Raw genomic sequence first — 15,992 nt, 5'->3', positions numbered from 1 at the left:
TCCAGGTGGGGCTTGGAGAGGCAGCAGCGGTTTTTGAGAGGAGGGGAGAGGGTGCATGCCAGTTTTGGGGCAAGAGCTCAGGAAGTCCATCTTGAGCCATTGTGAGCAGGAGCTAAGGAGTCAGTTGTCTGTACTGGATGCTCGGTTGAGCCCCCTCAGTGCTGCTTTTTACGACCCTGTCATGACAGAATGAAGAGGTGTTGAAGAAATGTGCGCAGGAGTACCTATCCCGAGTGAAGAAAGAGGAACAGAGGTACCAGGCCCTGAAGGTGCACGCCGAAGAGAAACTGGACAGGTAACTCACTGCTCAGCTCGGCCAGGAGCACCAGTGGCTCTCTGACGTCGACTTGCAAAGCATGGCTGATCTTTATGACTTGGGCTAAGATGGAGCTCAGCTACCACCCACTGAGAGAAGTGAAGAACTATATTGTAATATTGGGGGTGGAGTTCTTGGGGTTCCTATGTTCAGGCTCTAGTTAGTGGGGCCGCATCCAGGCCTGTGTCCCAATTCAGAGATGGGAAGAGGGAGGTATCCCTGCAGCCAACTACCATGCAGCTTGTTCCAACAGAGCCAATGCAGAGATTGCCCAGGTTCGCGGCAAGGCCCAGCAAGAGCAAGCAGCCTACCAAGCTAGCCTGCGGAAGGAGCAACTTCGAGTGGATGCTCTGGAAAGAACGCTGGAGCAGAAGGTGAGAGGGTGGGGGCTGGGCACCCATGGTGAGGCCCCTCTCTGGAGAGTAATAGAGCCTGGTGGGTTGGAAGAGGGTCTCTGGAGCAAAGCTAGGGGGTAGCGTCTGTTATAAGCGCATGCCTGGTGACCGTACCCATGTTAGATCCGGTTTTGCCTTTTGTTTTTGTTTTCCTCTCTGTTTATCTTGTAATAGCAGCCTGCACGGTGATTTCCCACTTTTCATTCCTACACATCATTTGTCAGATATCTGTTAAACACTACTGTCTTAGTTAAGGTTTTACTGCTGTGAACAGACACCATGACCAACTCTTCTAAGCACAACATTTAATTGGGGCTGGCTTGCAGGTTCAGAGGTTCAGTTCATTATCATCAAGGTGGGAACATGGCAGCATCCAGGCAGGCATGGTACAGGAGGAGCTGAGAGTTCTACATCTTCATCTGAAAGCTGCTAGCAGAATACTGGCTTCTAGGCAGCTAGGATGAGGGTCTTAAAGCCCACACCCACAGTGATACACCTGCTCCATCAGGGCCACACCTTCTAATCGTGCCACTCCCTTGGCCGAACATATATAAACCATCACAACTTCTAACATGCCAGACGTTGTCCTTGAACCTTTTCAACTCTCATTCTTACTGGAGTGTGGGTGGGGACCCACCAGTCCGCTGACAGAAGATGGGCGATGGCAGAGCCAGGCACATTCAGATCAACTCCAAAGGTCACTCAGTCTATGCCTAGTTCCTGATTTCCAGTGTGCCGCCTACCCTACTACTTAACCACTGTGTCCCTGGATGCCCCAGTGAAGCCCTCTGCCATCCTAGAAACACTCCAGTTCTGTGTGGTCCAAAGAGGGCAGGGTGTCTAGGCTGAGTACCCGTCTCCTTTGCCCTGGTGGGTGTTGACTCCCTCTGCTAGGTGCTGTCAGAGAAAGCCTGGCAATGAACCTGGTCAGACGCTCACACACTCTACCAATCGTATGGCCCTGGTGAGCCTCGTCCACCATCTTGCTTCCTCAGTCCCCTTTAGCCCTGAAAATATTTTAGATAAGAGAATTTCCCTGATGTCAAGTGTGATACTAACCACACCCCACTTCCAAAAACAACTCTGGAGAATCATTTAGCCCCGTTCTTCCAGGATAAACAAAGGTAACGGCTGCTGGTCAGTTGACCCAAGAACTGTTCTAGAAAGAGAAGGGCAAACCATTGCCATATGGCGACTACTGTAGCGACGAGTGATTTCTGGACTCTGCTGATTGTTCAAAGCAGTCACCATAGAGACAAGACACAGAGCTGCAAAGCCAAGCATTTGTTCATTCATGGATAATTACTGAGTACCATTATGGGTTTGCTGTTGGGTCTATGTATATTTTTATAGAAGTGGAATGTTCCATTAAAATAAAGACCACATCCTCTAGTCATTGTGTGTGGGTGGGGGATGGGGGAGGCAGTTGTCAGTGTTTCCACAATATAGGTTCCATCAGACATGTGTTTAAATCACCATATGGTGTTAGTTCCTGAAGGAGGAGCCAGGATGTATATTTCCAAGGTCCTTGGCCCAATCAGAGCAGCAAATGAATGTGATGCTGTGTTTTCCAGTAGATTAAAATACATGGATGCAAACAAATTGGGTCTCGTGGCCTTGGATACTAGCAAAGATTAAAATCTATCTGCAAAGGTAATTCCCTCTCTAACTGAGCTTCCGGAGGAATGAACTGATCATGGTGTTCCGCCCTGGAGGACAGTATGGTCTATAACAAACAAGGCTTGTCTTAAAGAAATTCAGAAGCATATCCAAGGCAGGTCCATGCAAGATGCTGGGCTCCGCGATGGGGCTACTTGCCCAGTAGTGGCTGATGGTGCTGGGGTTAACTCTAGGGATGGATCTCCTCCAGTGGGTCTGTGGGGCTTCCACCGTGAGTCGCTGCACATTAATAGACACGAGAATGAAGCTGAGTGGTTGCACAACTGGAATTTGTGTTCTAGGCTGGACACATCTGTCCCTATTTGACTGGCTGTGTGCTCTTACACATAGCACTTAACCTCTCCAAGCCTCTGTTTCCTCACTAAAAATGGGTTAACAGCGGCTTCTTTTATAAGGGGTAGCATCCTGGATGGCTTTAGCTTGGTGATTGGCATGTGGTATTCACAGCAAAATAAGATTACCATTTATAGCCAGCAGGGGGCAGTAGTGGTGGTGAGAATAACTAGGATTAGTGGTCAGAGATTTTAGCACTTGTGTGGGCTGGAGCCTCAGAGTATGCCTAGGCAGGACGTAGGCATGGTCAAGCTGTTAGGAGACAGTGATTCCTCCCTCGGCTACCCCCCTCCACCCCCATGAAGGCACAGTTCCCTGTTCTGTGGGCATTGTGGTGTGGAGTCCTGGAGTCCTAGAGTCCTATCCCAGGGACAGCCATGGGCCGAGCTGAGACATGATGCAGGAGGTTCCAGGAAAGGGATTGGTGGAGGCCAACCTTCCTCAGTATCTCAAAGGAAACCATGAGATGCAGGTGCTCTGTCCTCAGGGAGGGCTGCTGGCCACTTGTGCATGAACAAGAGCAGCCTTGGGCTCCTGGCATCTCAGCCCACAGAGAGTAGAGCCACATCTGCTGGACGTCTCCCATCTGGATCCCCGTCCTACAGGACAGGAACGGCCACCCAGTTGCCTGTGCTGCATGTGTGTATCTGCCTTTAATTGAGTTTCAGGAATGAGCAAAGAATAGCTTCTGTGTGAGAGGAATCCCCTGAAGTGGCCTGCCTCTCCATCGCTGTCTGCACCTTTTACTGTGCCACCTACTGGGCAGCGCTAGCATTTCTCTAAACTCTGGACCATTGTCAGGAAAGCCATGTAAGAGCCATGGAACTTAGCCCAGGGACGAAAGCTCTACTAGCTAGCCCTCCACTGCACTCTGCTCACTGTATTTTTGTATTTACAGGACTGCACGTTTCTTACCTTATTTCATTCTCACCTACGTTTTAAAGATGGGGTAGCCGTGTATCTCGCTCACCCTTACCAGCCAGAGCTAGGATGTAAACTTGTTTTGCTTCTAGTTATTTCCTCTAATTCCTGTAGATAGCTTTAGAAGAGACCAAGAGACTGGGTGGACACCCCTACAAGGAGACCAGTGTTGCTACTGATTACCTAGTGATAGTAGTAGTAGCTGCTGTTGTTGAAGCAGGTCTCACTGTAGCCCTGGTGGCCTGGAACTCACTATGTAGATCAGGCTAGCCTCAGACAGACATGTGCCACCACACCTGGCTTGCTGGCTTGCTTCCCTTTTTTTTTTTTTTTTAACCTTTTTGGTATGTATATTTATATATTTGTTGCTTGCGCATATATTATTTCAGGGCTGACCACTGTGTTTTGAGTCACCAACAGGAGCCTCATCCCTGGGAGAAGCTAATTCTTCTAAGGATGTTTGTCTAAGGGTGGGCTGGCCTGTTGAGATTTCCCCTTTTTATGTTAAGATGTCTAACTGATACTGTCGTTGTTTGAGTCTTGGTTTAGTCAGTCCTATTGATGAGGTATTGAGAGTGTAGCCCCCCCCCCCCCTGTCATTGCTAGGAGACCCAGTGATGCGACAGATTTCTTGGTCCTCTGACGCTGGGAATCTTCCGCCCTCTCTCCTGTGATGGTTCTAGATCCTTTGGTTGCGGGGGTTGTGCTACAGATAAATCACTGAGGCTGGGCTTCTCACAGTTCCCGTGTTATGACCAGCTGTAGTCTTCTGTAATGGCCTCCCTTTATCACAAAGGGAAATTGCTTTAGCATGAAAGCTACTTTGACCATTGTAAGGGTAAGTTCTAGAAAGCAGTGAGGAATTGTGCTACTTTAGTAAAGCGTTGCTAGTAGAGTCTCTCTAAAGTCCACACCTCACTAGTCCTGGGTGGCTGTGAGGTTTCCAGTGCCATTCAGGATGTCCCTCCTATGGAACAGACCAAGAACTGTGGGTGGCCATCACCTTTAGATACATTTTTTTTTTAAGCTGGACATTGTGCTCATAGGTGTCATGGATGAATAGAACTATGGATTGGTGACTTGCTGACTTGCATAGCACTTTCTTTTCTTTCATATTCTCTCATATATATATATATATATATATATATATATATATATTACATCCCGACTACAGTCCCCCCTCCCTTCCCTCCCCCCTTGCATAGCACTTCCTGGTGCTATGGAAGCTAGATCAGCAGGTCAGACGCTTTCAAGTTACATCACCTCAAGTCCCCTGAGACCAGTGCCCAAAATGAGTGGTGTCTTTAGCAATGGGGACTTGCCTTCAGCCTGTGAGAGACCTGCACCCTGCTATTCCCCTCTCTCAAGGTCCCTTTATACTTGACCAGTGTCTCTGATTACTTTTGAGACAGGGTCAGTCATTGGCCTAGAACTTAATAAGCAGACTAGGCTAGCCGAGGATACCCCTCTGTCTGCCTCCCTCCCTTACTGGGCTTGCAGGTGTGTACTCCCATATCTGGCTTGGTTTAAAAAAAAAAAAAAAAAAAAGGATGGATTCTGGGGACTGAGTTCAGATCCTCCAGCTTGCAACACATGGGCTTTGCTGACTGAGTCATCGCCCCAGCCCTGTAACTGGCTCAATTTCAAACACCAAGAACACCTCTCTTGTCTTTCATTTTCAGAATAAAGAGATAGAAGAACTCACCAAGATTTGTGACGAACTGATCGCCAAGATGGGGAAAAGCTAACTCTGGGCCAAGTGCGCGGACTTGGCCGTTGCGTGCAATACGAGCGTCGGCTCACTGTCCTTCCGATTCTGTGAACAGCGTCTCCTTTCACTTGCGTATGCACTACTGTGTCCTCTTTCTAAATAAGGTTGGTTTGACCGTATGCAGTGCCGAGACCTACCAGGATTCCTTGCTATCCGTTTGCATTTTCTAGTATAATTCATAGCAAGTTGACCTCGGAGTTCCTGTATCAGGGAGACTGTCAGATTCTCTAAGAGACTACAAATTGCTGTCCTTGGCCTTGCCCTTTGACGAGCAGCATCTGATGGGACATGAACATATGCAGCCTGCATCGGGACTCTTGCCTTAAGGAGTGTACAATTGATCCACATTTGCTGGTTTGGTTTTTTAAGAAAAAAAAAAAAAAAAAAAGAATGCATGTTTCAAATAAAATTCTCTGTTGTAAATAAAGTTTTTTCTTTGAGTCTTGGCAGCGAATGTGGCTGTGAGTTATTTTCTGGGAATGGCTGAGTCCTTTCCTTCATTAAATCATATCAGGTTGGTCTCTGCCTCTTTTGTTTATTGATTTAAATTGCATTTCCTTCATTATCGTGTCTGGGTTTGTAAGAGGGAGCAAATGAGAAATATTGATTGGGGCTTAAATAAGTAAGTGGATATATTGGATTAGCTTAGATTTCATTTTTACAAAGCCTTGGCCATTAGGAAAAAAAAAAAAAAACAAAAAAAAAAACTGTTTCCTTTTATAACTCTGTGAAGGAAATAGCAAGCTGTCAGGCTTTCTGTCCTGCCCCTTGGTGCCTGACCAACCCTGAAACACTGCCTATTTCTTTATAAATGGTTAGGAAAGGCCCAGGAACACCTGGTGGGAGGCAGGCAATTAGCCATTTAGCAACATGACCACTACCAGGCTCCCTGATGCTCTGACCTGCACACGTGACCTGTGAGGGAATATAGGGTAAAGGATGAGATGGAGGGATGGGGAGGTGGAAGGTACCCTGGTTTTCTAGGGCTTCTGTCACAAATTCCCACAAACATAGCAGCCGATAGCTTCCAGAAGTTCAAAGTCAAGTGTCCAGTGAGGTTTGGCCTCTTGAAGAGAATCCATTTGCCCTTCGTTCTCAACTTGCTGTATCCTTTGCAACATTCAGCCTTAACTCACACAGCCCTCTCGGCCTTTTGTGTCTGTCTCAGACACCCCCTCATAGTGGGTACTCTCCCTGTGACTCAGCTGTGTCTCCAGGTCTCTTCTTCTTTAGTCTGTAGTGGATGCTCTCACCCCAGCTGAGCTCTTCTTATCTCCAGGTCTCTCTTATTGTTTTGAGACAAGGTTGCTCAAACCGGCCTTGAACTTATTCTGTAGCCCTGACAACCCTTGAATTCCTGTCTCAGCCTCCCAAGAAGCCGGCTTTACAGGTCAGTGCCACCCCGCCCAGTCCTTCTCTTTATAAAAGTACCATCGTTGGACTTAGAGCCTACTACAAATCTGTGGCGATCTCATCTTGAGATCTAAAGTTACTTCTCATGATGATGATGATGGAGGACTATAAGGAAATAATTCCCTTAAAGAAATACAGGAGAACACAGGTAAAACAGCTAGAAGCCCTTAAAGAGGAAACACAAAAATCCCTTAAAAGAATTACAGGAAAGCCGTGTGTGGTGGCTTTAATCCCAGCAGAAGCAGGCGGATTTCTGAGTTTGAGGCCAGCCTGGTCTACAAAGTGAGTTCCAGGACAGCCAGGGCTATACAAAGAAACCCTGTCTCGAAAAACAAAACAAAACAAAACAAAAAAACAGGAAAATACATCCAGACAGGTGAAAGAATTGAACAAAACCATCCAGGATCTAAAAATGAAAGTAGAAACAATAAAATCACAAAGGGAGACACTGTTGGGCAAGTCTCAGCTGCTTCGGGCTTCTCTGTGCTTGTCGCCTACGCAGGGTTGGTCCACATCTCTCGCAGGGCCCTTGGAGCTCACCAACTAACAGACCATGGTGATCTTTGGTTCGGAATGATTCTTGGAACAGAGAAAAAGGTTGATTCTTGACCTGCCTTTTGTTTTCCAGAAGGCCTTTTTTGCTTTGCCACATCTTATTTTGCCTTATTGAAGCACGGTTCCATAAAGCTCTTGCTAGACTCCCACTTGCTGTGACTTTGAACTCCTGACCCGTCTATCTTAGCCCTCCCAGTGCTGGGAGGTGTGTGTTGTCTTCATGTCTGCACCTGGCTTTCTTTGTACTTTACTTTTTAGTAGACCTGTGCTTGTCTGTGTCTGTCTACTGGATACTATCTGCGGAGATCTTTGGGGCCAAAGAGTTGTGCTCTCTGAGGGTGAGGGTGGAGCCAGATCAAGGCGAGGAGCTGCCAGGGTCCCTTCTGTGGTGGCTGTTGCTCCTCCGGAGTCAGTGCAGCACGAAGGTTGGGGGCCACTAAAAGGGAAGTGATTGATCAGCTTCCAGTGAGCTTCGGGAGAGAATTCTTTCCCCCAAAGTGTTACAAGCTCTGTAAGACAAAGGCTCTCGGGCGAAGTTTGAATCATGATGTGACGGAGGAGTGGGCACTCTGGGATCTTGCTGAGTGTCCGCCTGGCCTCCTCTCTTCTTGCATGTCCGAGCTTCAGTGCAGTCCAAGATGGCTGGTGGTAAGGCTGGAAAGGACACCGGATAGGCCAAGACAAAGGCGGTTTCCCACTCACAGCGAGCGGGCTTGCAGTTCCCTGTGGGCCGTATTCATCAACACCTGAAATCTAGGACAACCAGCCACCGACGTGTGGGCGCGACCCCTGCAGCCATCCTGGAGAACCTCACAGCAGAGGTACTTGAGTCGGCAGGAAATCCATCAGAAGACTTAAAGGTAAAGCGTATCACCCCCTCGTCACTTGCTATACGTGGAGATGAAGAATTGGGTTCTCTGATCAAGGCTACCATTGCTGGTGGTGGAGTCAGTCCACACCTCCACAAATCGCTGAATGGGAAGGAAGGACAAGATTCTGGATGCCTGGATTCCTTATTATCTCAGGACTCTAAATAGTCTTAACAGCTGTCCTGTGTTGGTAATTCCAGTGGACTGTATCTCTGTGAAAAACACAATTTTGCCTTTTTGTAATTCTATTTGAGCAAATTGGAGGCTTAATTAGCCTTCCAACCAAATTCCTGCAAGTCTTAACTATATATATAAGTATTACTGTGGCTTCAAAGAAGCTATTGATTCTGAAGTAGTGGGTTTTGATTGAGTTGACTGTTTTGTAAAACCTGTTTGGATTTTAATCGTGATGCAGAAGTTATAGTAACAAACACTTGGTTTTGCACAGACATTGTTTCCACTCTGGTGGATAAGTTCAATAAAAGTCATATCCCAAACTAGTTTTAAACTTGCTTAATAATTGGGACTTATCTCTTAAATCTCATTCAGCAACAAGTACGGTCTTTGCTTACTAATTAAAATGTGCATCTGTAGATCAAGTCATTAAAAAAAAAAGACAGACAGACAGGCTCTCAGACATTCCTTGATGAAGTAACTTATGTGTGTTTTATTCCTTGAGGATAGGGTCTTATATACATTTTGGGGTGGGTTGGGGTCTAAAGGCAGATGTTTTCTATTGACTTGGTCTGAAAGGTCAGGACTCATCTGCATGTGAAGGGGCTTCGGGCACTGCCCCAATGTGACTGATTGTCACAGTCCTCTCCATGGGGTGACGTGGTCACTTGTTCCAGGACAGGAAGTTGGTCGGGAGTAGATGGAACTCCTATTGTCCTCAGGTATGACAGTACCTGGGTTTCTGAATCTACTTTACCTTGCCACGTTTTTGTCTGGTGGCTCCGTTCTGCTGGCCCCACACACCTGGACTGCTTTTGAGTCCTGCTTTGAAGCTAATGGAGGCCGCTGTGTTCTCCAGACAAACTTGCGGAGAGTACAGTGGTCTGGTACTTTAAATGAAAATGGCCCTAATAGCCTCACAGGGAGTGGCACTGTTAGGAGGTATGGCCTTGTGGAAGTAGGTGTGGCTTTGTTGAAAGAAGTGTGTCGTTGGGGGTGGGTTTTCAGGTCTCTGATGTTGAAGCCAGGCCCAGTGTGGCACTCTGCTCCTGCTGTAGGCTCTTCTGAATTAGAATTCTCAGGTACCTCTCCAGCACCGTGTCTGCCTGCATGCCGCCATGCTACGTACCATAATGGACTTAAGCTCTGAAAAGTAAGCCAGCCCCAGTTAAATGCTTTCCTTATAAGAGTTGCTGTGGTCATGATGTCCTTCACAGCAACAGAAACAAACCCAAGGACAAGTTTTTTTTTCATGTCAAGCCACGGTTCCATGTGATAAAAATTCGGTCCCCAGATGGCGGTTCGATTTTGAGATGTTCTGGAAATGTTTTTAGGAGGTGGGGCCTAACGGCAGGTCCCTGGAAGTGTCACTCTGGAGGTTATTCCTGGTCCTAGGTCCCCACTCTTTTTCTTTGCTTCCCATCTGCCTCTGTCATGTGTTCCCACTGCTGCCATGTTCCTCCCCAGAAGAGTGGAGCTGCCCACAGCTGACTGAATCTCTGCAAACGTGGAGCCAAAATCAGAATGGAATATGCTTTGTTTCTAAGAATCTCTGGCTACATTCTGTTACTTTTCCTGGGGAAGTCTGTTATTGCCCGCGCTTTTGTTCCCCCTGGTAAGAACACGCTCAGGGCAACCGGAATCTTCTGCAGCACAAACTTTATTGCTTACCCCTTCAGGAGCCAGTGGAGAAGAGAGCCAGAGAGAGAGAGAGAGAGAGCGCGCCAGAGAGATCCAAGGAATGGCGGAAACCCGTCCCTTTTATGGAGGACTGTCCTCCGCCTCGGACATGTCGCTCCCTGATTGGCTGCAGCCCATCGGCCGGAGTTGTCGTCACGGGGAGCCTCGGACGTGTCGCTCCCTGATTGGCTGCAGCCCATCGGCCGGAGTTGTCGTCACGGGGAAGGCAGAGCACATGGGGTGGGAAACTACCCTGGCACATGCGCAGCTTGCTTGTTTACTACTTAGAACACAGGTGCCAGTGCCATCAGCGCCATCTTGTAATGGCCAATGTGAGGGCGGCTCCTTACAGTCTGTGCTGTCACTTCTGTGGTGTTCAGTGAGCTGCAGTCTGGAAATTTTTATATCAATAAATATAGCCATTTGTTCCTTTGAATGGCCACATAGCAATCCATGCTACCAAATAAACAGCTGTCCTGGGGATGGTGGGTATTTAAATTGTGTTCAGTGTTTTGCTGTTGTTCTGACCAACCTGAGAGCCCTTATGTACCTATGTGGACATACTCCTTAAACTGAATCATTTTTGTTGATTGTTTTTGAGACAGGGGCTTACTATGTAGCCCTGGCTGGCATGGAGTTCACTGTGTAGACCAGGCTGGCCTCAAACTCACAGATCCACCCACCTCCGCCTCCCAAGTGCTGGGATTAAAGGTGTGCACCACCACATACAGCTTTTAATTTTATTTTATGTTTTTACTTTTAGTTTTTATGTGTATGATTGTTTTGCCTGCATGTATGTAAAAGTACCTACCATGTGCATGCCTGGTATCCATGGGAGGCCAGAAGCAGCATCAGATCCCCTGGAACTAGAGTTACAGGTGGTTGTGAGCCACTATGTAGGTACTGGGAACCAAATGCCAGTCTTCTGCAAAGCAACAAGCGCTCTTGATGGCTGAGCCATCTCTCCAGCCCCTAATCCAAATTCTTCAGAGTGGTTCACCTGGGCTGAAGATGCCACTGTGATTGCTGATCCACCAGACCCCAGCTTCTTAAACTGGGTCATGATAGCATGTAGTTTGTGTAACTGAATATGGAGATTGAGGGGAAAAAATGACAATAGTAAAAGATTTTTGAATCTGCAGTGCCCCCCCCCAAATGAATTAAAAATTAAATGCACAAGGTATTTTTGACTATTTTGTTCCATATTGTTCCATTTCACAGCTGCAGCCTGGGTTGTGAACACACACGCTTTGTACTGAGCAGCCTTACGCCAGTCACACAAGGCCAACAGCACTGCCAGGAACACCCCGGCTTCCACCCAAGGCTGCCGTGTGGTATAAGTGGCAGTGTTTTTACTGTAGATGCAAGAGTTTTCTACTCTGATGGTTTCAGTATGGAAAACAAATGGCTTTTTAAAAAAGGTTTATTTATTCTATGTAAGTACACTGTAACTGTCTTCAGACACCCTAGAAGAGGACATCAGATCCCATTACAGATGGTTGTGAGCCACCATGTGGTTGCTGGGATTTGAACTCAGGACCTCCAGAAGAGCAGTCAGTGCTCCTAACCACTGAGTCATCTCTCTAGCCCCAACAAATGGCTTTTAAATGGTCCTTGCCATTGTTTGTCAGAATCCAAGTATTCAGTTAGCACTGGAGAGGTTGTGTTGCTGAAGGAAAATGAGATTTTGCAACTTGTGATTCATGTAAAAGAGTTGTCCATGAGCCCGGATGCCAGGGCAGGGCTCTTGACTGTAAAGATGAAAAAGAATGCAAGGACGCAGGCAAGGCTATCTTGTTTGAGTCGACGCCATCTGGCCGGAACCTCCCCTCTGTCTATTGCCCCTTGGCACCGGGTAAAGTCATACATCAGCTGGTTGCTATGTGAACAAGATAAGCCCCCAGCCCACAGGAACAAAGTCCTGATACCCTTTTGCTGCTGCTGCTATGCTGAATTCCACACCCCTAAGCCCCTCACCCCATTAAAACCCCTATTTGAGCCTCGAGGCTGACATCCGTTATCTCCTGTGTGAGACGCATGTCAATCCGGAGCTCCATCATTAAACAACCTCATGTAATTACAGCAAGATGGGTCCTCGTGTTTCTTTGGGTGCTCTCACACTCCCGAGACTAGAGTGGGGGTCCCCGAAAGGGGGTCTTACATTGCTAGGATGCTTGATTTTAAATGAAAACCAGGCTGTTAACCTAGGCTCCTTGAAATTTCACTAGGTGGATTTTGACATGGGATTAGGTCAGGGTTTGCAACAATTTCTTCAGTAGCCACTTTGTCATTTGTACTGTGTGGGGGTATGTTCTCAACATTGATAATTATAAAATCTAAATGCTGACCAGCTCTGAAAAAGATGCTTTGTATCCCGCAGTATTAAATACCCAATATTCAACCAAGTTCTCATCCTTATTCAGAAATAAATATGCATACCTTCTCATTAGCATGCAAATTTGCTTTCATCTTTAATAAATGACAATGTCACCAAACATAGTTTCAAATATGTCTACCAAAATTGCTTCAAAATCAACTTCTCCATAGTTGATTGCTGTCAAATGTCTGAATGTAGTCATTTATGTGCCAATATACACAGGGTTGGGTAGAAGCCACTGTTCTAGCCAAACACTAGGATTCACCAGGTGTGGTTGGGCAGGTTTTGCAGTGGAGGAGGAAGTCCACCAGGGGGAGCTGCAACACACCTTAGAAAAGAGTCCCAGAAGGCCCAGGGAGGCAGAGTCATTTAGACTCCAAGACTGAGAAACGCTGATCTTCCCTGTAGTTCCAGTTTGTCTGTGTCTGTCATGCATACAGAGTAGTATCGGTTCTTTTTGATCCACCACAATGCAGGTGGCTTGTCCAGTGATGACTTCCTGTGACACTGCTTGTGGCCAAGGCCACATGAAGTCCATGCTAGCACCAGTTTCAAGGTTAGCCCTGTTCTTTCTCTCCAACAGCAAAGAAGCCACCTTAAGGCGTCATTTCTCTTTCCTTCTCTTCTCTTCTCTTCTCTTCTCGTCTCGTCTCGTCTCGTCTCGTCTCGTCTCGTCTCGTCTCGTCTCGTCTCGTCTCTTCTCTTCTCTTCTCTTCTCTTCTCTTCTCTTCTCTTCTCTTCCTTTTTGGTTTTTTGTTTGTTTGTTTGTTTGGTTGGTTGGTTTTTTTGTTTGTTTGCTTTGAGACAGTCCTATATAGCCCAGGCTAGCCTCAAATTCATTTTGTAGCCAAGGATGACGCTGAACTTCTGATCCTCCTGCTTCTACCTTCCAAGTGCTGGGGTTACGGGTGCCGCAGTGGCCTATTCTATGCGGTACTGGAGACTGGACCCAGAACTATGCTTTCAAGTTAGGAAGCTTATTGCTTAGAAGCCTTCCAGAGTTGGTACTTGTGCTGGCTAGATTTAGATTTATGTCAACTTGACAAGCTAAAGTCACCTGAAAGGAGGGAATCTCAATTGAGAAAATACCTCAATGAAATCAGGCTGTAAGCAAGCCTGTAGATCATTTTCTTAATTAGTTATTGATGTGGGAGGGCCCAGCCCATTGTGGGTGGTACCAGCCCTGGGCTGGTGGTCCTGGAAGAAAGCAGGCTGAGCAAGCCGTGCCAGCAAGCTTCGATGGCTTCTGTATCAGCTCCTGCGTCCAGCCTCTGCCCTGTTTGAGATCCTGCCCTGACTTCTTGAGTGATGGACGGTGATGTGGAAGTGTAAGCAAGATGAACTCTGTCCTCCTCACCTTGCTTTGCTCCTGGTGTCTCGCTGCAATAATAGAAACCTTAACTAGGACAGAAACCGTACATACCTGCTCCCCTGGCCCTTGGTGCATAAATATACCATATGGGACATGGTCTGCCATTCAGCTGCCTTTGCCTGGCTTCAGACTTGTTCTGGGCTTGGCCACCTCTCTTCTGGTGTTGCCTGCTGGGGATGCTCTGCTGTCAGTGAGAGGTTGGGGGGGACAACCGTGTTGGCTCCTCCAGTGTCTGCCTTACTGAGGAACTGAGCCGAGTGTGTTTCCAGTCCCTTGGCTTCTCCTTTGGAACTCTGAGGGGCTGTGTGAACACAGAGGTATAAGACTGAGGCAGACCCTCCCCACAGGGGAAGGGATGGGCAAATATGGCCATGGCCTTCTTTTTCTGTGCCTTAGAGTCCTCCTGTCTCAGTCTGTCTTCTGATATTGCAAGCTGTTCCACACCAGATATCTGTGCTCTTTTGAGGCACAGTGGGCTACCATATGATTCTTTTACTTGTTTGCTTGTTCGTTTTAATAGACTGGCCTCAAACTTCCTCTATAACCATGGGTGACCTTGAACTCCTGCCTCAACTTCCCAGTGTTGGGAGTGCAGGTATGCAGCCCACAACCCGTTCCAAGAAGATTATTTTTCATTTCTTGTGAGATAATTCATCTATCTTTTTTTATGGCCTGGTTGGAGGTTCACTTACTGTTTTGACTGGGCTACACTTCCCTCTCCACAGTCTAGTTGTGTGTGTGTGTGTGTGTTCACTCACATGAACAGCCACCTCTCTGTCTTCATAAGCTGGCTCTATATGGGGAAATCCTTTGCCAACCACACTCAGTACTCACTGTGGCCTCCCTCACAGCACATTTCTGGAAATGTATTTGCCTGAGCATGTGCACATGGCCTCCCCATCAGAGGAGCTGCTCTGTTCCCTGTAGGAACTTGCTCACCTTCTCCCTCTGGGAGCCGAAGCAGGTGCTGTCAGAAGCCGATTCATTCTCCCCAGACCCTCAGGATCCAGAACACACCAGGTGGGGCAGAAAGCAGCCCCCTGAACATTGGCCTAAGGCTGGCATGGTGGCTCTGCCTCCCATCCTTCTGTTTCCCTCCCATAGGGGTGGGTGGACGCCATCGCCAGCAAGTGGATGCCACCAGGTAGAACTTGCAGGGAAAGCAGTTAGAATTACTTCCATTTCTGTGCGTTTGACTTTGGCTTACAGCTCAGCTCTGGAGAGATCCATGGCGCGATCTAGCGGGGAGCTGAAGGCTTCTGAGCCAAAGGCTTCAGAAAGGGATCAATACAACCAAGGTCAAATATTGGGCTCAGGGGTTACTGTGGCTCCCTGGGACACTTTCCCAGTGTGGCCAATAGGAGGCGCTTAGGGGTTGTCTTTTAGCCAGTAGCCCCAGTAGTACCAGAAATAGTATCCAGAGGGCAGGTATGATATCAGGAGGGTCAGGTTCTTGTATTTCAAACACCTTAATTCAAACCCTGTGTTAAGCCTCTATTGGAGAGAAAGTTTACATAGGGGAAGTCTGAGGTAAAAGGAAGGGCAGAAGTAACAGGGCAGACCTGTACTTTGGAGTTTTTGCTGAGGCACCTCCTTCCACACACACTATCACGCCATCATCTTGGCACTGGGCTAGGAGGGAAGCAACAGACCAGACTCCAGGTCAGAGAGCAGACAGTGTGTATCTGGTGGTATGGAAAGTGTGGCAAAGGCTCTCCAAGTGTGTGTGTAGCTCGCTCCCCTGCAAAGGAACATAGCCCCGTTGCAGGTTTGCACTTTGAGACCCTAATGTCTGTCAGAGGGCTGGCTACACTACCCACCACTTTCTCCCACATCAAGAGACACAGTGCCACCATTATCAATAAGACACAGGAATGGGGGAGGGGATACACACACACACAAATATTAATGTAGAATTAATTAAGGCTAATTTTGGACATGGAATTCAAATTACTTTTGTTGTGAAAATATTTTGGCAGCCAGGCATGGTTATGCTAGTGACAAACTGTCACTAGCCGTCTGTTTTCTGATAGCCCTGTCTCCCCTCAGCAGAAAGCCTGAAGCCTCAAGCTGAGATAACACCAGAACCCGGAACAGGAAGTCCTTAGAATCTGACTGCTGTTGCCATGGTGCCCA

At 47.5% G+C, this 15,992-nt stretch overlaps 1 protein-coding gene and 1 pseudogene across 17 annotated transcripts in view; both read left to right on the top strand.

The window, feature by feature from the left end:
* Tacc2 (transforming acidic coiled-coil containing protein 2) overlaps positions 1–5,865 on the top strand; it is a 216,586-nt gene extending 210,721 nt beyond the window's left edge. For all 17 annotated transcript variants that reach the window (XM_085841258.1, XM_029479160.2, XM_029479167.2 and 14 more), the window contains 3 exons: positions 189–295; positions 570–690; positions 5,328–5,865. In XM_085841258.1, the coding sequence (XP_085697384.1) occupies positions 189–295; positions 570–690; positions 5,328–5,393 (294 nt within the window). In that variant the 3' untranslated portion in view covers positions 5,394–5,865. The remainder of the gene's footprint in view (positions 1–188; positions 296–569; positions 691–5,327) is intronic.
* A 2,157-nt stretch (positions 5,866–8,022) lies between these two features.
* Positions 8,023–8,618, top strand: LOC110298074 (histone H2A.Z pseudogene; annotated as a pseudogene).
* The last annotated feature ends 7,374 nt before the right edge of the window (positions 8,619–15,992 follow it).

This window comes from Mus caroli, unplaced genomic scaffold (assembly GCF_978045245.1).
Source record: "Mus caroli unplaced genomic scaffold, Mus_caroli_1 scaffold_8, whole genome shotgun sequence".
Lineage (NCBI taxonomy): Eukaryota > Metazoa > Chordata > Mammalia > Rodentia > Muridae > Mus > Mus caroli.
Note: the sequence above shows the minus strand (reverse complement) of the source record. Positions and strands in the feature narration are given on the sequence as shown.